Raw genomic sequence first — 16,562 nt, 5'->3', positions numbered from 1 at the left:
ACTCAGGTGAAGAAGGAATTGTGAAGGCTGTATCAGGACACAACATTTTTGCAGAGAAATAAGCAGGACAGAGGTCACATCTCTTGTGTGGTTTAGTAACTCTGAAGTTGCTTTTGTTGAAATAAAAAGAAATATTTGGAAATATGGTTATATTTAATAGATTACTGAAGAGCAATTACTTTTTTTAATGGGAAAACTGTTGGATTATGCAGATCATTTGTGTCCTGGTATGCAGTGAGTGATTCTGCCGATCACTCAGTTCTACCCTGCTATTGGAGCACTATTTTGCATTGATCACTTCCTGCCCCTCCTCTCTCTTGTGTGCCTTCTTCCTTGAAGAAGGGCCTTTTCCAAGATGGAGATTACCTGAGCACATGCTATTGAATGGCTCTCTCTCCATCCACACTTGCATCCATGCCATCCAGCTTTAGGGGTGGTTTATTCAGTTTAGAAACGTTCTTTAAAGCTAAAGAAACTTACCTGGAATATGTAAGACAAATGCCTTATTTATTTTTCACTCAAATGCTATATTTTTGACCTTAATTATTGAAATACTAAAGTCTATAGTTAATAAACCTTTTTTGAAATTTTATTACAAGTTAACTCCATGTTTTTGACTCTGTACTTAATTTAGCTCATTGAAGATAATTAGTCAGAACACACAATAATCTCTAACAGAAACACAGGGATAATTTCTTTTATTTGGGATTGCAAAGAACATTTAGGTTCTCCCTTAGAACACCTGTAGTCTATTCAATCAAAATAAAATGTGGTTTATATCATGGTATCATATTCTGTTCTCTAATACTCTAAAACTGCTACTGTATCTACCATCTGGACTGCAACAATGGAACATATAGTGACTATGTACAGGGAGTCAATTCAGCTAGATGTGCTACAAAGAAAGAAAGAAATATGAGTAATCAAATATGACCACAAAATTAGAGACTGAAGAAATCAAACTGCAATTCAATGCAGTACTACAACATGTTGTGTGAAAGCATTCAGAAACAGAACAAGGGAGGAATTGTTTATTTTGAGTTGTTGAACAAAGAGAAAATATTGTTATTCAATCAAACATTCAGACATTTGTTCCAGTTAATACCAGAGCTAACCAGCAGGAAAATGTGGCAAGTTTCAGACTGTGCAATTTGAGGTGCTTTTTTAATTATAATTTATTGTTGCCCTTCCATCTCAGACATCAAAAATTCAAGCAGTACCAGTTAAATTTGTCGTGACTTGTTGGGAATGTCAGGACCTCCCCCCCCCCACCCCCCAGGATCCTTGCAAATGTGTGACTACCCCTTTATGGTTTCCAGTCAGCTTTGCTCCCCTCTTTGCATGACTAATCAATTTTGAAACAGATTGTGAGGTGACATAGGAAATCTGTGATTCAAAGAAAAATGTCAAAAAAAAATCCCCAAAAGTGTGTCCAAGATCTTGGCCATCCAAACTCTTGAGTGTGACTCAAGAGCATGGTTTAGTGTTTGTATTATTAAAATAATGAGTATGTGAAATGATGGGAAGACGCCACTGATTTTGATACATGACTGTTCAGGATCTGTCATCTGTCTTTATCATTTGTAGGCATTCACCATTCAGGGGCAGTATGCCATCCCACATCCAGACGTGAGTCCAGTGCATGTAATTTATCTCCTGTATTTTGCTCTTTCTCCTATTTGATCTGGGCAGCATTTACTTTCTATGTGTTTTAACCGTCATGGAGACATCCACAAAGGCTAAAGAGAACATCCTTAATGGAGTGACACTTAGCCCACATACTAGTTCTATGAGATCACTTTGTATAATAGTTACTAGAAAGTACAGTGGCCCAGATACAAATGTGTTTTTCCATTTTATGCATGCTATATATATTTAAGTTTTTGAAGTGTGATTATTTAGAACAGTTTTTAAAGATAATAATGTTAGCAATTTACATGTAATGACAGTGTCATCCTCATTTTGATTATTTTTTCTATGTAGTAAAATTGAATGAATGATTTATAGCTTATTAAATTTAATTTTAATTAATCCTGTTTTGAAACATGTTAAGATGGTTTTCTCTACTCTGAAATAATTCCATTTGATTGGTTAGTTCTAATTTCCCATCCTGCCCTGCAGTTGACCAAGCTTCACCAGTTGGCTATGCAGCATCCCCCCTTTACTCCCCTTGGGCAGACCACCCCTGGTTTCCCTGGTACGTACCCATGACTCCCTGGGGATGTCCTTCTTCTTAACAGCTCTGTTTCCCATGGTCATTGCAACATTTGGATCACTAAATGTGGTAAATGGCCAATGTTCCTTTTGTTTTTACACATTAATCTTTGTTGTTATGTTTTCCCCCTCCTGTGGCTCTCTTTGTAAGATTTCTTTTGACACCATTAAACAGTTTTGCATTGTTCTAATTTTCTTCTGCTTTACTTTAACTGTACCACTAGTTTCTTTTGTCTTGGCATCAAACGTTATTATGCACCACACATTATGTGCCATGTGCCTGAAAATTTGAATGGTGAATTTTGTGTATTTGATTTAAAAAACAGGTACATATTAAAAAACCCACAATTAAATAAAGGATAGATCCAATGTATGTTTCACAGTAGAACCATTGGAATGAATTGGACCTGTTAATCACAACTAAAGTAAGGCTCATCAATCCAGCGGGACTACTCTTGGTTGAAATAATATTGAATTTAGCTGATAGTATATTTTAGAGAATCAGAGATTTCACAGACAAAGCACAAGAAACTATCTTCTTTAGTTCATATGCAAATTCTCATTACATTCTTACTTTATTATATAAATTATAATACTTTTTCTAACTGCATGCCCTTGTTAATCACTGGGGTCTTTCTTAATGAAGGGAAATTACAATTGATTTATGAGTATTTTTATAAGCACTTCAGTTTAGCACTAAATATTGGATCCAAACACAAAGTAGGTTTATTAAAATCAATAGGACAAATCATTCATGACCAAGTCTCATTTATTTTAAAACATCTCTTGTAAGTATAACATATATGAGGGCCCTACCCAATAAAATTTGCTTCAGTGGAACTATAGAACTATGATTTTTTTAAACAGAAACCTCAGCACATTGGTACATATTTTGTATGGCAAGTAATAACATTTTTATCACATACATCAAAACATAGGAGTAGCTGAACTGATTACACAATATTTAGCAAATCAATTGAAATAGGTATTGAAGAATATAAAAGAACAGATATACTCTAATGTAGTCACAATTATGTACGATCTAATTGAAACAAATGTGTATGATATAGAAAAGACTTTCCTAAAAAACTATAGACCTGCCCCCCAAAATGGTAAGCCTTTGAGGTGCTGCCTACAAAAATTAAGATGGACAAACTAAACTGGTGGAGATATATGGTGTATCTGATAAAAAAAAATCTCTGAAAAGCATTACATTCTCTTTTCCTTAGCCTTTTCATTAACATGCTGCTCCTGAATCTCTTCCTTGTACTGTTGTTGTGCATAACCTGTAATTTTGAGTGTGAACACATTACTTGCATTTCCTATGCAAATTTAATCTTTAACATATTGCAGCCTTAATGGTATTTGGTACTTTCCCTTTTAAAGCAACCTCTTTCTAACAAGCTGCAGATTGACTAATTCCCTGTATGCCATTATAATTTGCCTTCTTTATCTCCAAATTATTAAAATTGTATCAGTTTTCATGGGTTCTGGTTAGTTTTTATTTATAGATTTATTTTCTGGCAGGTCAAATTTTAGCCCCCTGTTCATTTTTTTACAACAAAGTGTGGATTTCAAATTTTACCTCTACATAAAATCAACCTCGCTGTATTCACAGATATTCTGCTGATATATTGGTGGGTTTAAGATAGGAGTAGGCAACCTCTGGCCATTTAGCTGTTGTTGGCCTACAACTCTCAGCATTCCTCGCCAGTGATTGTGTTGACTAGGGCTGCTGGGAGTTGCAGTCTAGTAACATCTGAAAGGCTGCATTATGCCCACTCATGGCTTACAAACTTTTTTATCAGAAAATTTTAATTCAGTGGCCAAAATCCTATTGCTTAGCATAATAGATCACACTAGAAAAGGCCATTTGAGTCAATGGGAATTTGGTGCATCAACTCCTCTGAAAGTTCAGTTGATTTAGATGGGCCTACTCTGATTGTAACTTACTCTGGTATACTAGGTTGCAGTTAGAGAGGCCCATTTGAACCAATGGAACCTATGGAGGAGCTTATTCACTAAAACCCCATGATTCAATAGGCATATTCTAGTGTGATTTACTGCTAAACAATAGGATTTGGGGTATTGAGTACATAGCTCTATTATGTGCGTTTCAACCTTTCTTTTCTGCCAAGCTAGCTGTCCAGTTTTTTATTTTTGGCTCCATGCTTTGAGGGCTGGGGAAATCTTAGAAATGTTGTGAATTATTTTATTTCAGAATGTCTATTATAATGTTTTCCTTCTTTTTCTCTCTCTCCAAATCTAGGATTAGATGCCAGTACTCCAGCTAGTTCCCATGAGCTCACTATTCCAAATGATGTAAGTGCCTATAGGCAGGAAGACTCTTTAATTTCTCTTGTTCTTTACATGTGCATAAAGGGTAAGATTACTAGTCTGTTTCTTTCTATTGTCATGCTAGTATTGTCGGAGCTAATAGGCCATAATATCTCAGGATCTAAAGAGTTCCTAGTCCAATGTAATTTTAGACATGAACTCAGAAATAGCTGGGAGGTAAATACATGTAGAAACAAAGTGCAGTGTGAGTATTCCTAGTTTGATGAGGACCCAGATAGGCAAAAAGGGTTGTTCTGTAGATTAACTTGTTCTCTAGCCTCCCATCTAACTCCAGGTCTGTGCATATGGGTCTCTGTTTGAGAAACACTTATGGCAGTGATAAGTGGTTCAGAAAGGAAAGCTGAGGGTCTAAATTGAGTTTACCTTGGTTCTCATTTGTCACAAGCACTTGATAGGCATGAGCACTCTCTTGCTAACTGAGCTCCAGACAGTATTCTGGCAACTGTGTAACTACACCCTTGGACTGTGACTGCTATAGTCCATATATGGAAAGTGATGACAAAGTGAGTTCATCTTAAAGTACAGTGAGTGTATTCATACAGGTAATCACTGAATATTCCTTATGTTGTTGGCCACAGTCCTCTTGGCATATGTAGTAATAACTCAGAATCGATTATAAAGTGGTGTTCTTTGTCACCAATCCTTTGTCTAAGTATAGAATTGATAGCAAGTTTAAGAGGTGAGTTTTATGAGCATTTGCTATACAAATACATGATATGCAAATATGTACAGTCTATTCTAATCAGATTTCGGGCCTCATTTTATCACTAAAAACATCCACGATTGATCTGTAGGAATAATCTTCTCTATGAGAAAAACGGGGGAACGGAATCCTTTTATTTCTTCAGGCTTCTCAGCAGCTTTTGATACCATCAGTACAAATATACATCTGAATACAGTGGTGCCTCGCGTTACGACGTTAATTCATTCCAGCGAAATCACTGTAGAACGAAAACGTCGTAATGTGAAAATAAAAAGCCCATTCAAACGCATTAAAACCCGTTTAATGCATTCCAATGGGCTGAAAACTCACCGTCCAGCGAAGATCCTCCATAGGGCGGCCATTTTCTGTGCCTCTGCAGCGATGAATCCATCCCAGAAAACAGTAGGGAGCCATTTTATTTACCCGGTGGCCATTTTGAAAATGCCGATCAGCTGGAGGAAAATCGTCGTTTCGCGAAGAATCGTTTCCTGAAGCAGGGAACCGATCATCGCAAAGCGAAAAAACCCCATTCAGACCATAGTTTTGCGGTCGCAATTGCGATCACAAAAAGATTGTCGTAATGCAGTTTTGTCATAATGCGGGGCAATCCTAAAGCGAGGCACCACTGTAATCTCCTCAAGTTAGAGGTTGGGCTATAGTTTTGTAGTGTTTTCGTACTCAGACATCCAGTTTCTAGAAGGCGATATTGGGGACTCCTGCTTGATTGCTTTGAGATCTTGTAGAGTTCTGATCTGTTCTGCCATTTTTCATGTTCATATAAGAACATGAAACTGCTGAGTGGAATCATTCAGCAGTTAGCTATAAAGTGTCATACACAGGTAAAGGTAAAGGTTCTCCTAGACAATTTTTGTCCAGTCGTGTTCGACTCTAGGGTGCGGTGCTCATCCCCATTTCCAAGCCATAGAACCAGCGTTTTGTCCAAAGACAATCTTCCGTGGTCACATGGCCAGTGCGACTTAGACACGGAACGCTGTTACCTTCCCACCAAGGTGGTCCTTATTTATCTACTTGCATTTGCATGCTTTTGAACCGCTAGGTTGGCGGGAGCTGGGACAAGCAACGGGCGCTCACTCCGTCACGTGGATTCGAACTTACAGCTGAAGATCTACAGATCTTACAGCACAGAGGCTTCTGCAGTTTAACCCGCAGTGCCACAGACACTAAAGCAAAACATTCTGTTTATAGGCTACCCCCAAACACTTTACAATTTAATTACAGTGGTACCTTGCAAGACGATTACCCCACATGATGACGAGGTTTTGCGATCACCATTGCACTTTGCAAAACAGTGTTTCCTATGGGCGATTTTCACTGGACAATGTTTCGGTCCGTGCTTCGCAAGACGGGTTTTTTCCCCCGGGACCGATGCTTCACAAGACGACAATTTTTACAGCTGATCGGCAGCTCCACAAAATGGCTTCCCTACGGGCAGTCTTCGCAAAATGGGTGTTTTAGGGACCGATGCTTCGCAAGACAGCAATTTTTACAGCTGATTGGCGCTTCGCAAAAAGGCTTCCCTATGGGCGATTTTCGCAAAATGGCGACTGTTCTCCCCATTGGAACGCATTAAATGGATTGCAATGCATTCCAATGGGGAAACGCTTTTTGTAAGACGATGTTTTTGCTAAACAGCAATTTCAGTGGAACAGATTAACATCGTCTTGCAGGGCACCACTGTATATAGGCTACACATTGTATAACCCCACCAGTGAGCTGGATATTCAATTTACTGGCCTTGGAAGGCTGGAAGGCTGAGTCAACCTCAAACCAGCTACCGTCAGGATCGAACTCATGTCATGAGTAGAGTCTTCACTGTGACATTTGCCCCTTGTGGCCCCTGTTTGTCTCACTAAACACAGAGCTCACAAGGTTCCCAAACACTTCTTGACACACTACGACCAGTTGATCCCTTTAATCAACCTAGTTTACTCTGAAAAGATGACAGTCCATTCAGTACTGTCTTTTTAATAAAACAGGTTTATTGATTACAGATGGTTTCTAGAATCATTCATAAGCATATTCTTTCAGTTTCACAAAGCATCAATATTAATCTTCTATATTAAATATCACAGGTTACTAATCACTCCTCAGACTAATCACTCCTCAGATCCCCAAACTATCTCTCTCTCTCTCTCTCTCTGATTCCAAACTCTGATTCAGAATCAACTTAACTTAAACTCATATTCTCAGGCTCTGCCTTTTAACATCTCTCTTGGCTCCACCTCTCAACCACATTAGCATAAAACATGAATAATACATTACTTTTATTACTTAACAAGGGTAAACGCTACATTCCTCCCCCTTTAAATATGTTTGTTTGGGAGGGGAAACACGTTTTCCATCCTAAACAAACAGGCATCAGTGCATAAAAACTCTACTTACTCTCTGGCAACATTCTGCAAGCAATACAACATCTTATACAGTGGTGCCTCGCTTTACGATTGCCCCGCATTACGACAAATCCGCTTAACAACGATCTTTTTTCGATCACAATTGCGATCGCAAAATGATGGTCTGAATGGAGGAATTTCGCTTTGCGATGATTGGTTCTCTGCTTCGGGAACTGATTCTTCGCAAAATGACATTTTTTAAACATCTGATCTGCTGTTTCAAAATGGCCACCAGGTGATTAAAATGGCTCCACACTGTGTTTAGGGACGGATTCCTCGCTATACAGGCAGCAAAAATGGCCACCATATGGGGGATCTTCGCTGGACTGTGAGTTTTTACCCCATTGGGGTGAAATGCGTTTCAATGGGGTTTTTATTTTCTCTGTACCATGTTTTCACTTAACGGCGATTTTCCTGGAACAGATTATTGTCGTTAAGCGAGGCACCACTGTATATCAACCACAATATCTTTTCACTCTAAACTTTCCAATACAGTTCCATTACATAGTTTACCTTTTAATTTATACATTTAATATTACAATCCTACAGAAATATAACATATTTATGAAAAATTTACATAGATAATTAAATGGTTACTCCATAGTCCATTCATCAATATTCAATTTTTCATCACTATACACAAAGAGAAAATTGATTATAACATTACCAACTTTGTTTATCCCCCCCATCAGTCATTTGGCTTTCGAGGCAAGGTATCAGCATCCACGCTCTGAATCCCTCTGCCACTGCGGATTGCAAAGTCCAAGTCTTGCATGTTCCCGCTGTCAGCTGCTTGGCACAGCACCTCTCTAAGTCCAATGCTCGATGTATCCATGAAGATGGTGAATTCCCGGCTGTAGTCAGGTGCGCTGTGGATTGGTCTGGTCATTACCACCTCCTTCAGCTGGTCACACAACTGCTGGCACTCAGGGGTCGCTCTGATGATCTCTGGCTCCTTCTTCCATGTTCTTTTCGGTCAACTAGCAGTCATCGGTACCTCTGATGTCCACTGGAAGTCGTCTGCTTGCCATTTCTTTATGAAGCCTGCTTTCTTTCTGGCTCGGTGTCATGTTCCTGGGAGTTTCAAGAGCAAAGTCCGATAAACCAGTCCTATGTCAGAAGTTCAGAAAATGCAGAGGCAATATCCAAATACCAAAGCCAACTCACACAACGTAGTCCAAAAAGAAGACAGTCTATTCAGTACTGTCTTTTTAATAAAACAGGTTCATTGATTACAGATGGTTTCTAGAATCATTCATAAGCATTTTATTTCAGTTTCACCAAGCATTTTCTGTATCAAATATCACAGGTATATCACTCCTCAGACAAATCACTCTTCAGATCCCCAAACTATCTCTCTCTCTCTCTGATTCCAAACTTTGACTCAGAATCAACTTAACTTAGACTTAACTCATCTTCTCAGGCTCTGCCTTTTAACCTCTCTCGGCTCCGCCTCTCAACCATATTAGCATAGAACATGAATAATACATGAATTATATTACCTAATAAGGGTGAACGCTACATTATGAAATGCTCTGGTGTGGAGAGGCAGAGTTGTTTGTGTCCCTGCTTTCATTCCTCACATGTATAGGCTACACACTTTAAAAATACCCAATCAGAACTAATCAAATCCTAGATATAAGAATAGGCAAGATAAGACCAGAGATGGAAATACTCCTAGCGGACATAAGTTATATCTGCCTAGATGAGTAGTGTTCAACCTATTGCGCTGCCTCCTATAGCATCAGGTGTCAGTGTGTGGCTGGTGCTCCTTGATCCATCTTTGTCAGTGAAGGCAGAGGTAACTTCTGTGGCACAGGGTGCCTTTTATAATCTTAGCATGGTGCACTACCTTTGAGTCTACCTGGACAGTTATCCTTGTGCTGATAATCTCTGGTTTGGACCATAATATTGCATCGTAAAAGGGGCAGACTTTGAAGACGGTGAAGAAGTGAAAATACAGTTGCAAGACAGGTAACTTGGATTGGGCAATATGAACTCTGGTATTTTGCCAGCTTCCCAGGCTCCCAAGCCTAGTTCTTTTTCCTGTTTAAATCCCTTTGCAAATGTGGTTGTGGATCATGTTGCCTGAAGGATTTCTTATCTCCAGATGTACCTATCCAATGGAGCAAGCCCCATCGGAAGGCGCTGGGGCTGCAAAAAAAATCACCAAAAAACAAAACAACACAGCACAGAAACATAACCCCCCCAGCACAACTAGACTAGGCCCATTGAATCAGTGAGGATTTGGTAAGACAAATCCTCTGTAAGTTCCATTGGTTCAGTAACCCTAGTCTAGTTGCAACATATTACTGAATTTCATGCATTGACTTGTTTTTTTTCATTGACACGTACACCACACAGCACTGCTGAAATTAATAAAAATGGGTAATTTTAATTTATTTTTAAACATTATTTAGAATTCTGTCTAGTTGCATTTACTGTGGGGAGGGGCATTTCCTTACTTGGTCCTTGTGTAACTTTCAGCACTATATATCATTAGTTTCACTTATTTATAAATAAATAATAACTTCATAAATATTGAATAATTTTAAAAACTGCATATAATTAGCTTGTGGTGCCACAGGAGTCTTTATTGTTCCTGTATCTTGCATGTCCCATTATTTGTATTTTTATTTTTGTAAGCTGCCTTGAGTCTCAGTTCTGGGATAAAAGGAAGGAAGGAAGGAAGGAAGGAGAAGTGGAATCTTAAATATAAGAGGATGAACATTAATTCCTACAAACCTTAAGCTATTCTGTTCGTATTTTAGATATCAAAGAGCCTTGACAATGACCTTTGAACCCAGGTGCTTTGATGCATGAGGCAGATCATCCCAATACGTAGCTACACAACAGAAATGACTATTTGCCACCCTTTAGTGGTGGTACCTCAAATCTTCCATCCAAGGCAGCCTAATGGTAGGCTGGCCATGCTTACATTAGATCACATTTGTAATTATCCCTATATTGCAGATATGATGGTCTTTGTTTGACCCTGTCCTTTGCCTTTGTCTTGCTCTAGTTAATAGGCTGCATCATTGGCAGACAAGGCAGTAAGATAAATGAAATCAGGCAGATGTCTGGAGCACAGATCAAGATTGCAAATGCCACAGAAGGCTCAGCAGAACGACAAGTAACGATCACAGGATCACCTGCAAACATCAGCCTGGCACAATACCTAATTAATGCAAGGTAAGCTCTTTTTGTAAGTAGTCTGTTCTGGAAATCCAGTGTGGCCCAGATGAATCTGCCCTGATGAAATCCTGTACCGTTACAACTCTATGACCATTTCTTCTGATTGGAAAGATTAAATTAGCCTGAGTTTTCCTTTCAGCAACATAGTAGCAGTACAGCAGTAGCTGTGCCAGTTTGTGTAAAGTGTGAGAGACTGAAGCATTAATGTTCTATACTGCTTATAAAGCATTATCTTTTGCAAAAGGATTTGCTTGCTTTCAGTTCTTCTGACCAAAACAGATGCAGTTATGAAGTAGACTGCAAAACTTATGTGATTCACTAGGTGCAAAGGGCATCTTTGGCATGGTAGTACCAATACTGGACTATTCAGAGAGAGAGAGAGAGGCTCTTTCTTTTCCTTCCAAAGAATCATAGGAAGAGCCTGGGCAGGAGTATTTACAGCTCAGTGGCATCGATGGCTTAGTGAAGTGGGTGGTGATATATCAGTGCCCTTTTCTCTTCCAATTTTTTTTAGTTAGATTTTCATCTAACAGCTTCTGAGCACTGAAAGAAAGCAGAACAAATGTGCTACTAAATCACATCCATGTATAGAGGTTAACACATGTACAGTCTTTTTTTTTAAAAAAAAACTCTCACACTTCAAGCTAGCAACTGAAAAATATTTTGCTGTTAAAAACAAGAAAACATATGAAATGAGTGCATAATTCAGAAAATTCAGCATAGGAACCAAATGGTTTTTTTAAAGAGCATTGCTAGAATTTATTTGGCAATGGGGCAAATCATCTTCTGTCTTGTTTGTTTGGGGTGATGGAAGGAGAAGAATTGGAACAGAACAAAATTAGTTGGCACCTGCAATGCAGGGCTCCTACTATTTTGGGGAGTATCCATTGATGGGTATACAATCAAAGATGCCCTCAGATTCCTTGCAATGTAAACTCTTGTTTTGTGCAAGATTATTGAGCAAAGCTTAGAAATGTTACCTTTTGGGGCTACAATTCCCAGAATCCCTCTTTGGAAATACGTTGTGCAGCCTATTTGAGCAACCTGTTTCAGACTGGCATGTTTATAAAAATAGTGTGCCATTCCAAAACAAGGAATGTCTACAAGGACTTACTTTATTAGCAAAGAAAATCTCTTCTGTTTGGTTCGTATGTGCGGTAACTCAGTGGAGAGTCAAAGCACAACCAGAGGCTGGATAAATTTTCTAAAGACAGATTCCAAATTGGAAACATGATGGAGCTGTTCCAGTTTGCCTCCTGTGTAATGAATATGCATTCATCTCATAAGTCTTGTGAACCATAAAGTGTTTGCTCCTTTAACCCTTAAGGATATGTTCTTCTCTGGGTGTTCAGGGACTCCCCACTCATCAAGAGGAGAACAGATCCTTTCATTTTTACTTGCACAGCCATCACACACCATGCATTTGGATCTCAGAAGATAGCAGTCTTCCGGGGAGCTAGTACATTCAAAAACAAAAAAGGACTGTACTTAATAATGGATTTGCAGTTTGCTGCTCAGAGATAAAAAAAATTATTTCAGCATACAAACATGTAAACTCACAATCTGTGAATGTGATTTAAAAGATTGTTTAGCACCTTTTTGCAAAGAAGTCATCTGCTCAGTAAACCGATAATATAGAAGTTGTAGGAATAGAAGTATTTTTTCTTGCTGATTTCTAGGTGAAAGGCATTGGTGACCATCAATACCTTGGTTTAAAAGCATCTTATCTACAGATTACTATATGGCAAATGTATTTTTATAATACGTCCCCTCTTGTAAATAAAGAGTCATAACTACTTGTGTAGATAAACTACGTTTTGACATTACACAGGTCCGTGGACAGAGTCTTTCAGTTTTATCAGCTGAGCTCAGCAATGAAGTGTATACTCTTTCTGCTCATGGAAATATTTGCTGGAGAAGCAGTCTGGGCTGGCCAAGTAAATCACAGAGTTTACAAGCCCTGTTTTGATAATCTCAGTAGACAGATCAAAAGGATTGCATGAAACTATTTATCATATTGATAGTGGTTTCTAGTGGCTTCAAGCCTGCAGAGCAAATAGCTTTAAAGGTGTTGTGCTACAAACCAGCAAAACTAGCAAGACCCATGATCCCAGAGTGGCCACTAATTTTTCAACATGAGGCTATTCTGAGATCCACAAGGGGCCATGATGGGCCTTCGTATCAGTTTGGCTTAGTGATTTAGTCAGGTGCAATCTCAATTTCAACCTCTCTCTAATGTGATCAGCCCAGAGACTTCCAGAGACGAAAGGCTTTTTCATGTAAAGAGCTCCATGCTTGTGGCAGGAGATGATTGACTGAAATTCAAGGAGTAGACTCAAAAGAAGGCTTAGAGAAAAGTTCACTCTGCCGATCATAGACTAAAGCCTGCATGACAGCTGAAGTGTCTGGAACTCAATTAGTAAATTCCTGAAAGCCAGGTTGATAGCTCATTTCAACAGTATATTCAACAGGCTTTTAGAAGACATGCTTCCTCAAGCAGTGAAAGATGTCTGTTTGCCATTGCATTTGATTTCCTTCATCTAAGTTTCTTGCATTTAATACACTTTGTCTCATGATCTGGTTGGTCATTAAAAGGTAAACACAGGCTGAGGCACACAGCTCTGAGAAAAATGTTATTTCAGGAGAGAAAAGGGGTTAATTGAGTTACTGTATTTTTCGCACCATAAGATGCACTTTTTTCCCAGATTATACAGGAAGTTTTCTTCTCCTAAAAAATTGGTGTGTCTTATGGAAAGGTGCGTCTTATGGAGCGAAAAATACGTTAATCACAGAGAACACACACTTCCTTTGAACACACCACTTTGACACTGGTGTGTGCTGTGTTCTACATTCTTGATATTCTTTAAATAGAATTTGAAAACAATTTGTGATATCCACACACAACACATAAATGATATGTGCAGCTCACCCAATTGTGATGTTTTTCTGGTCCTTTGCTAGAACAACCACAGTGTTTTCCTCTGTCCTCTACGTCCTTCTACTTTTCCTTTCTCTTCTATACTACTGACGGTTATCTGGGCAGTGGCAACTCCAGCTGAAGTCATGCTTCCTACTCCATAAGTTTAAAAGTAAAGTAAAGCAAACTGTGCAGTGTATATACTGCCCCATAGCACTTAAAGTACTGGGCAGTTCACAATTTAATAATGCAGGCTACATGTTGCCCCTTCCCCCAAGCAAGCTGGGTTTGCTTTTACCAACCTTGAAAGGATGGAAGTCTGAGTCAACCTTGAGCTGGCTACCTGTATCCATCAGGATCAAACTCAGGCCATGAGCAGTCTTGACTGTAGTACTACTGTTGAATCATTGTGTCATGAGGTTCCTTAGTACTCCTTACCTTATTATCTGATGCCACCCCACTGAGCACTTTGTCCAAAAGCCCGCACTATTGAGCAGAGTAGGGAAAATATATTAGCGTTACAGAGAAGGCAGAAACTCAACATAGGGAATGAGATGGGGATTGGCACTCTTGAGTGCCCTAACTATATAGTATAAGACTGCCCTGATATCATGTGCAGTTTAAAATATTTCTAAAACTGCAAACTGCCTTCTTTGTTTTGATAGATTTATAATGCCCGTGAAGTTTTTGATTTGTATCATGATGTAACTTGTGACACAGTTTGATGAATATTTGTTCAAAAGTCAATACAGCTGAATTCAGTGGGATTTACTGCCAGGGAAATGTGCATAGAATTGCAACTATAAAAGAAAAAAAAATGTGGTTTATTTTTTTTTATCAAAAGAATTAACCAATCCTTTGCAAAACTGGAGATTGCATTTGACATGTCATATTCAACCAATGCGTGTTTTCACTAAAAAGAGACCAAAATATCATGGATATTTTTCATACTTTCTTTGGCCCTTTCCATAGTATTATGTAAGCACTATACACATTCCCTACCCTTCCCCCTTTCCTTGTCAGGGAAGGGTGTTTAAAGCTTTTGGCTGTTGGACATGAATAGAAGTTTTCTATTTCAACAAGATAATGAGAAACAAAAGTCAATGGGATAATGAGAAACAAAACTTTTTCGTTAGTTAAGAAACTGAGGTATCAAACCAGGCTAAAACTTTGAATGTCCTATCCTAGAATAAAAGGAGGGGAGGAAGGAAGACAAATCCAAGCCTCATATCCACAAAGATAGAGCATTCTTATTAAGTTTTGGCTCAGTTTCATTAATCTTTATTGTAGACCTCATAAAACACCTTCACACAAGATTTAAGCCAGGCACTGAGCGTCATACTGAGTTGCTACTGAAATCTGGCTACATTCTAAATGCAGAGAGAACACTAGCTTTCTCTACAGAAGAGACAACTTTTCTACTGACACAGTGTTATAATGCTGTGCTCTAGATTAGAAGGGTCAGGACATGATCTGCATGGTGATGGAGTAAGGTCACAATTACTGCCATTATCCTTGTCCCCCAGGGACTTTCTTAACTTTCAAGGTCTGCTTTGGATTGTACCAACCTAATCCAAATTCTAATTTGGTTTGCAGAATATTTAATACAGGTGAGTGGTGATACATGAGAAGGAGTCTCCTGCCATAATCAGTGTCTAAGGGGCCACCCGCTCTTTTTCTGTGTTTGCTGCTACAAACTAACATGGACATTCTTCTGGAATTCTTCAAATGCCAGGCTGAGCTTCCAGTTCACAGTGACAGCAAACTAACTGTATTATATGGGACTGGAATACTTATTCAGAAGTGGCAAATGTTAGCTACACAGATATATTTCAGAACAAATCCAAAATATAAGTGTAAAGCCAGAATTATGTATGTTAAAGCTATGCAAATATTTTGTAAAAAATTCCCACATGCTCATTATCCATACAAACATGCTCAGCCAATTTATGGACATTGGTAGGGGAAATGCCCCTTTGCTGGATCTTTCTTCAAATAATAATTTATACTAAAACTATAAATCTCATATAGACAGTAGTGCAAATCCCAGCAAAATCAAAAGTGTTTGTTTTAAAAGAGAAGCCTGAGGATTAGAGCTCCCTTCCTCAATAAGGCAAACTGAAGTCTGGGATGCCCCTAGCTTTCATTTTACAGGTGGAGTTGCTTTTATGAAACTCAGGATCATTGTGTGTGTGTAATTTGGAGGTTTCTACTCTGTGACTAGATGTGTCAGTAAACAGTGCTAGCACCCACCTCTTCATAAGAACAGATTTTCTGTCTGGGGCTGATGCTCACAACCTCATTTTTTTGATGTGATCACATAGTGTCAGTTGCCATCAGCTTCGCAATATCTTCACAACTGCTGCAGACAGGAATGGGCTTTGGGTCCCACCATCCTCCTTTGAAAAGTTAAAATGATTTTTCCAATGTAGTGACTACGATCCCCTGAGTATCAATTATGATGCAGTCAGCATTCCTAAATGATGAGTTGAGTGAAACTGTTATTAGGCCTAAAATACTAGTTGACAGCATCCAGCCTTAAGACCTGAGATCTCCTGCCTGGCAAAGCACAGCTGAGTTCCATGCAACAGCTTCCATGTCTCCAAAGCAGTTCTATGCAGGGTATTCAACATGTACTTACCTTTAAAATAATACCCTCTTTGGTCACTTACTGGAGAAAAGAGCAAACACGTTGTGGTCTGATGGGGGGACCGTACCAGCCCACTTGATCTTGACTAAAGAGGTGATCTACCCAAAGTTATGA

At 38.8% G+C, this 16,562-nt stretch overlaps 1 protein-coding gene across 34 annotated transcripts in view; it reads left to right on the top strand.

Annotated features, from left to right (window-relative positions):
- Positions 1-16,562, top strand: part of LOC110075381 (poly(rC)-binding protein 3) — a 279,989-nt gene that overhangs the window by 258,241 nt on the left and 5,186 nt on the right. For 27 of the 34 annotated variants that reach the window (XM_078377629.1, XM_073003939.2, XM_073003932.2 and 24 more), the window contains 4 exons: positions 1,588-1,629; positions 2,122-2,197; positions 4,484-4,536; positions 10,709-10,878. In XM_078377629.1, coding sequence (XP_078233755.1) covers positions 1,588-1,629; positions 2,122-2,197; positions 4,484-4,536; positions 10,709-10,878 — 341 coding nt within the window. Of the gene's footprint in view, positions 1-1,587; positions 1,630-2,121; positions 2,198-4,483; positions 4,537-10,708; positions 10,879-15,394 lie in introns of all 34 variants that reach the window. The other 7 variants (XM_078377639.1, XM_073003943.2, XM_078377641.1 and 4 more) reach the window with 1 other exon arrangement.

The sequence above is a fragment of the Pogona vitticeps genome, chromosome 6, assembly GCF_051106095.1.
Source record: "Pogona vitticeps strain Pit_001003342236 chromosome 6, PviZW2.1, whole genome shotgun sequence".
Taxonomy (NCBI): Eukaryota; Metazoa; Chordata; class Lepidosauria; order Squamata; family Agamidae; genus Pogona; species Pogona vitticeps.
The sequence above is the reverse complement of the archived record's forward strand: the minus strand, read 5'-3'. Positions and strand labels throughout refer to the sequence as shown.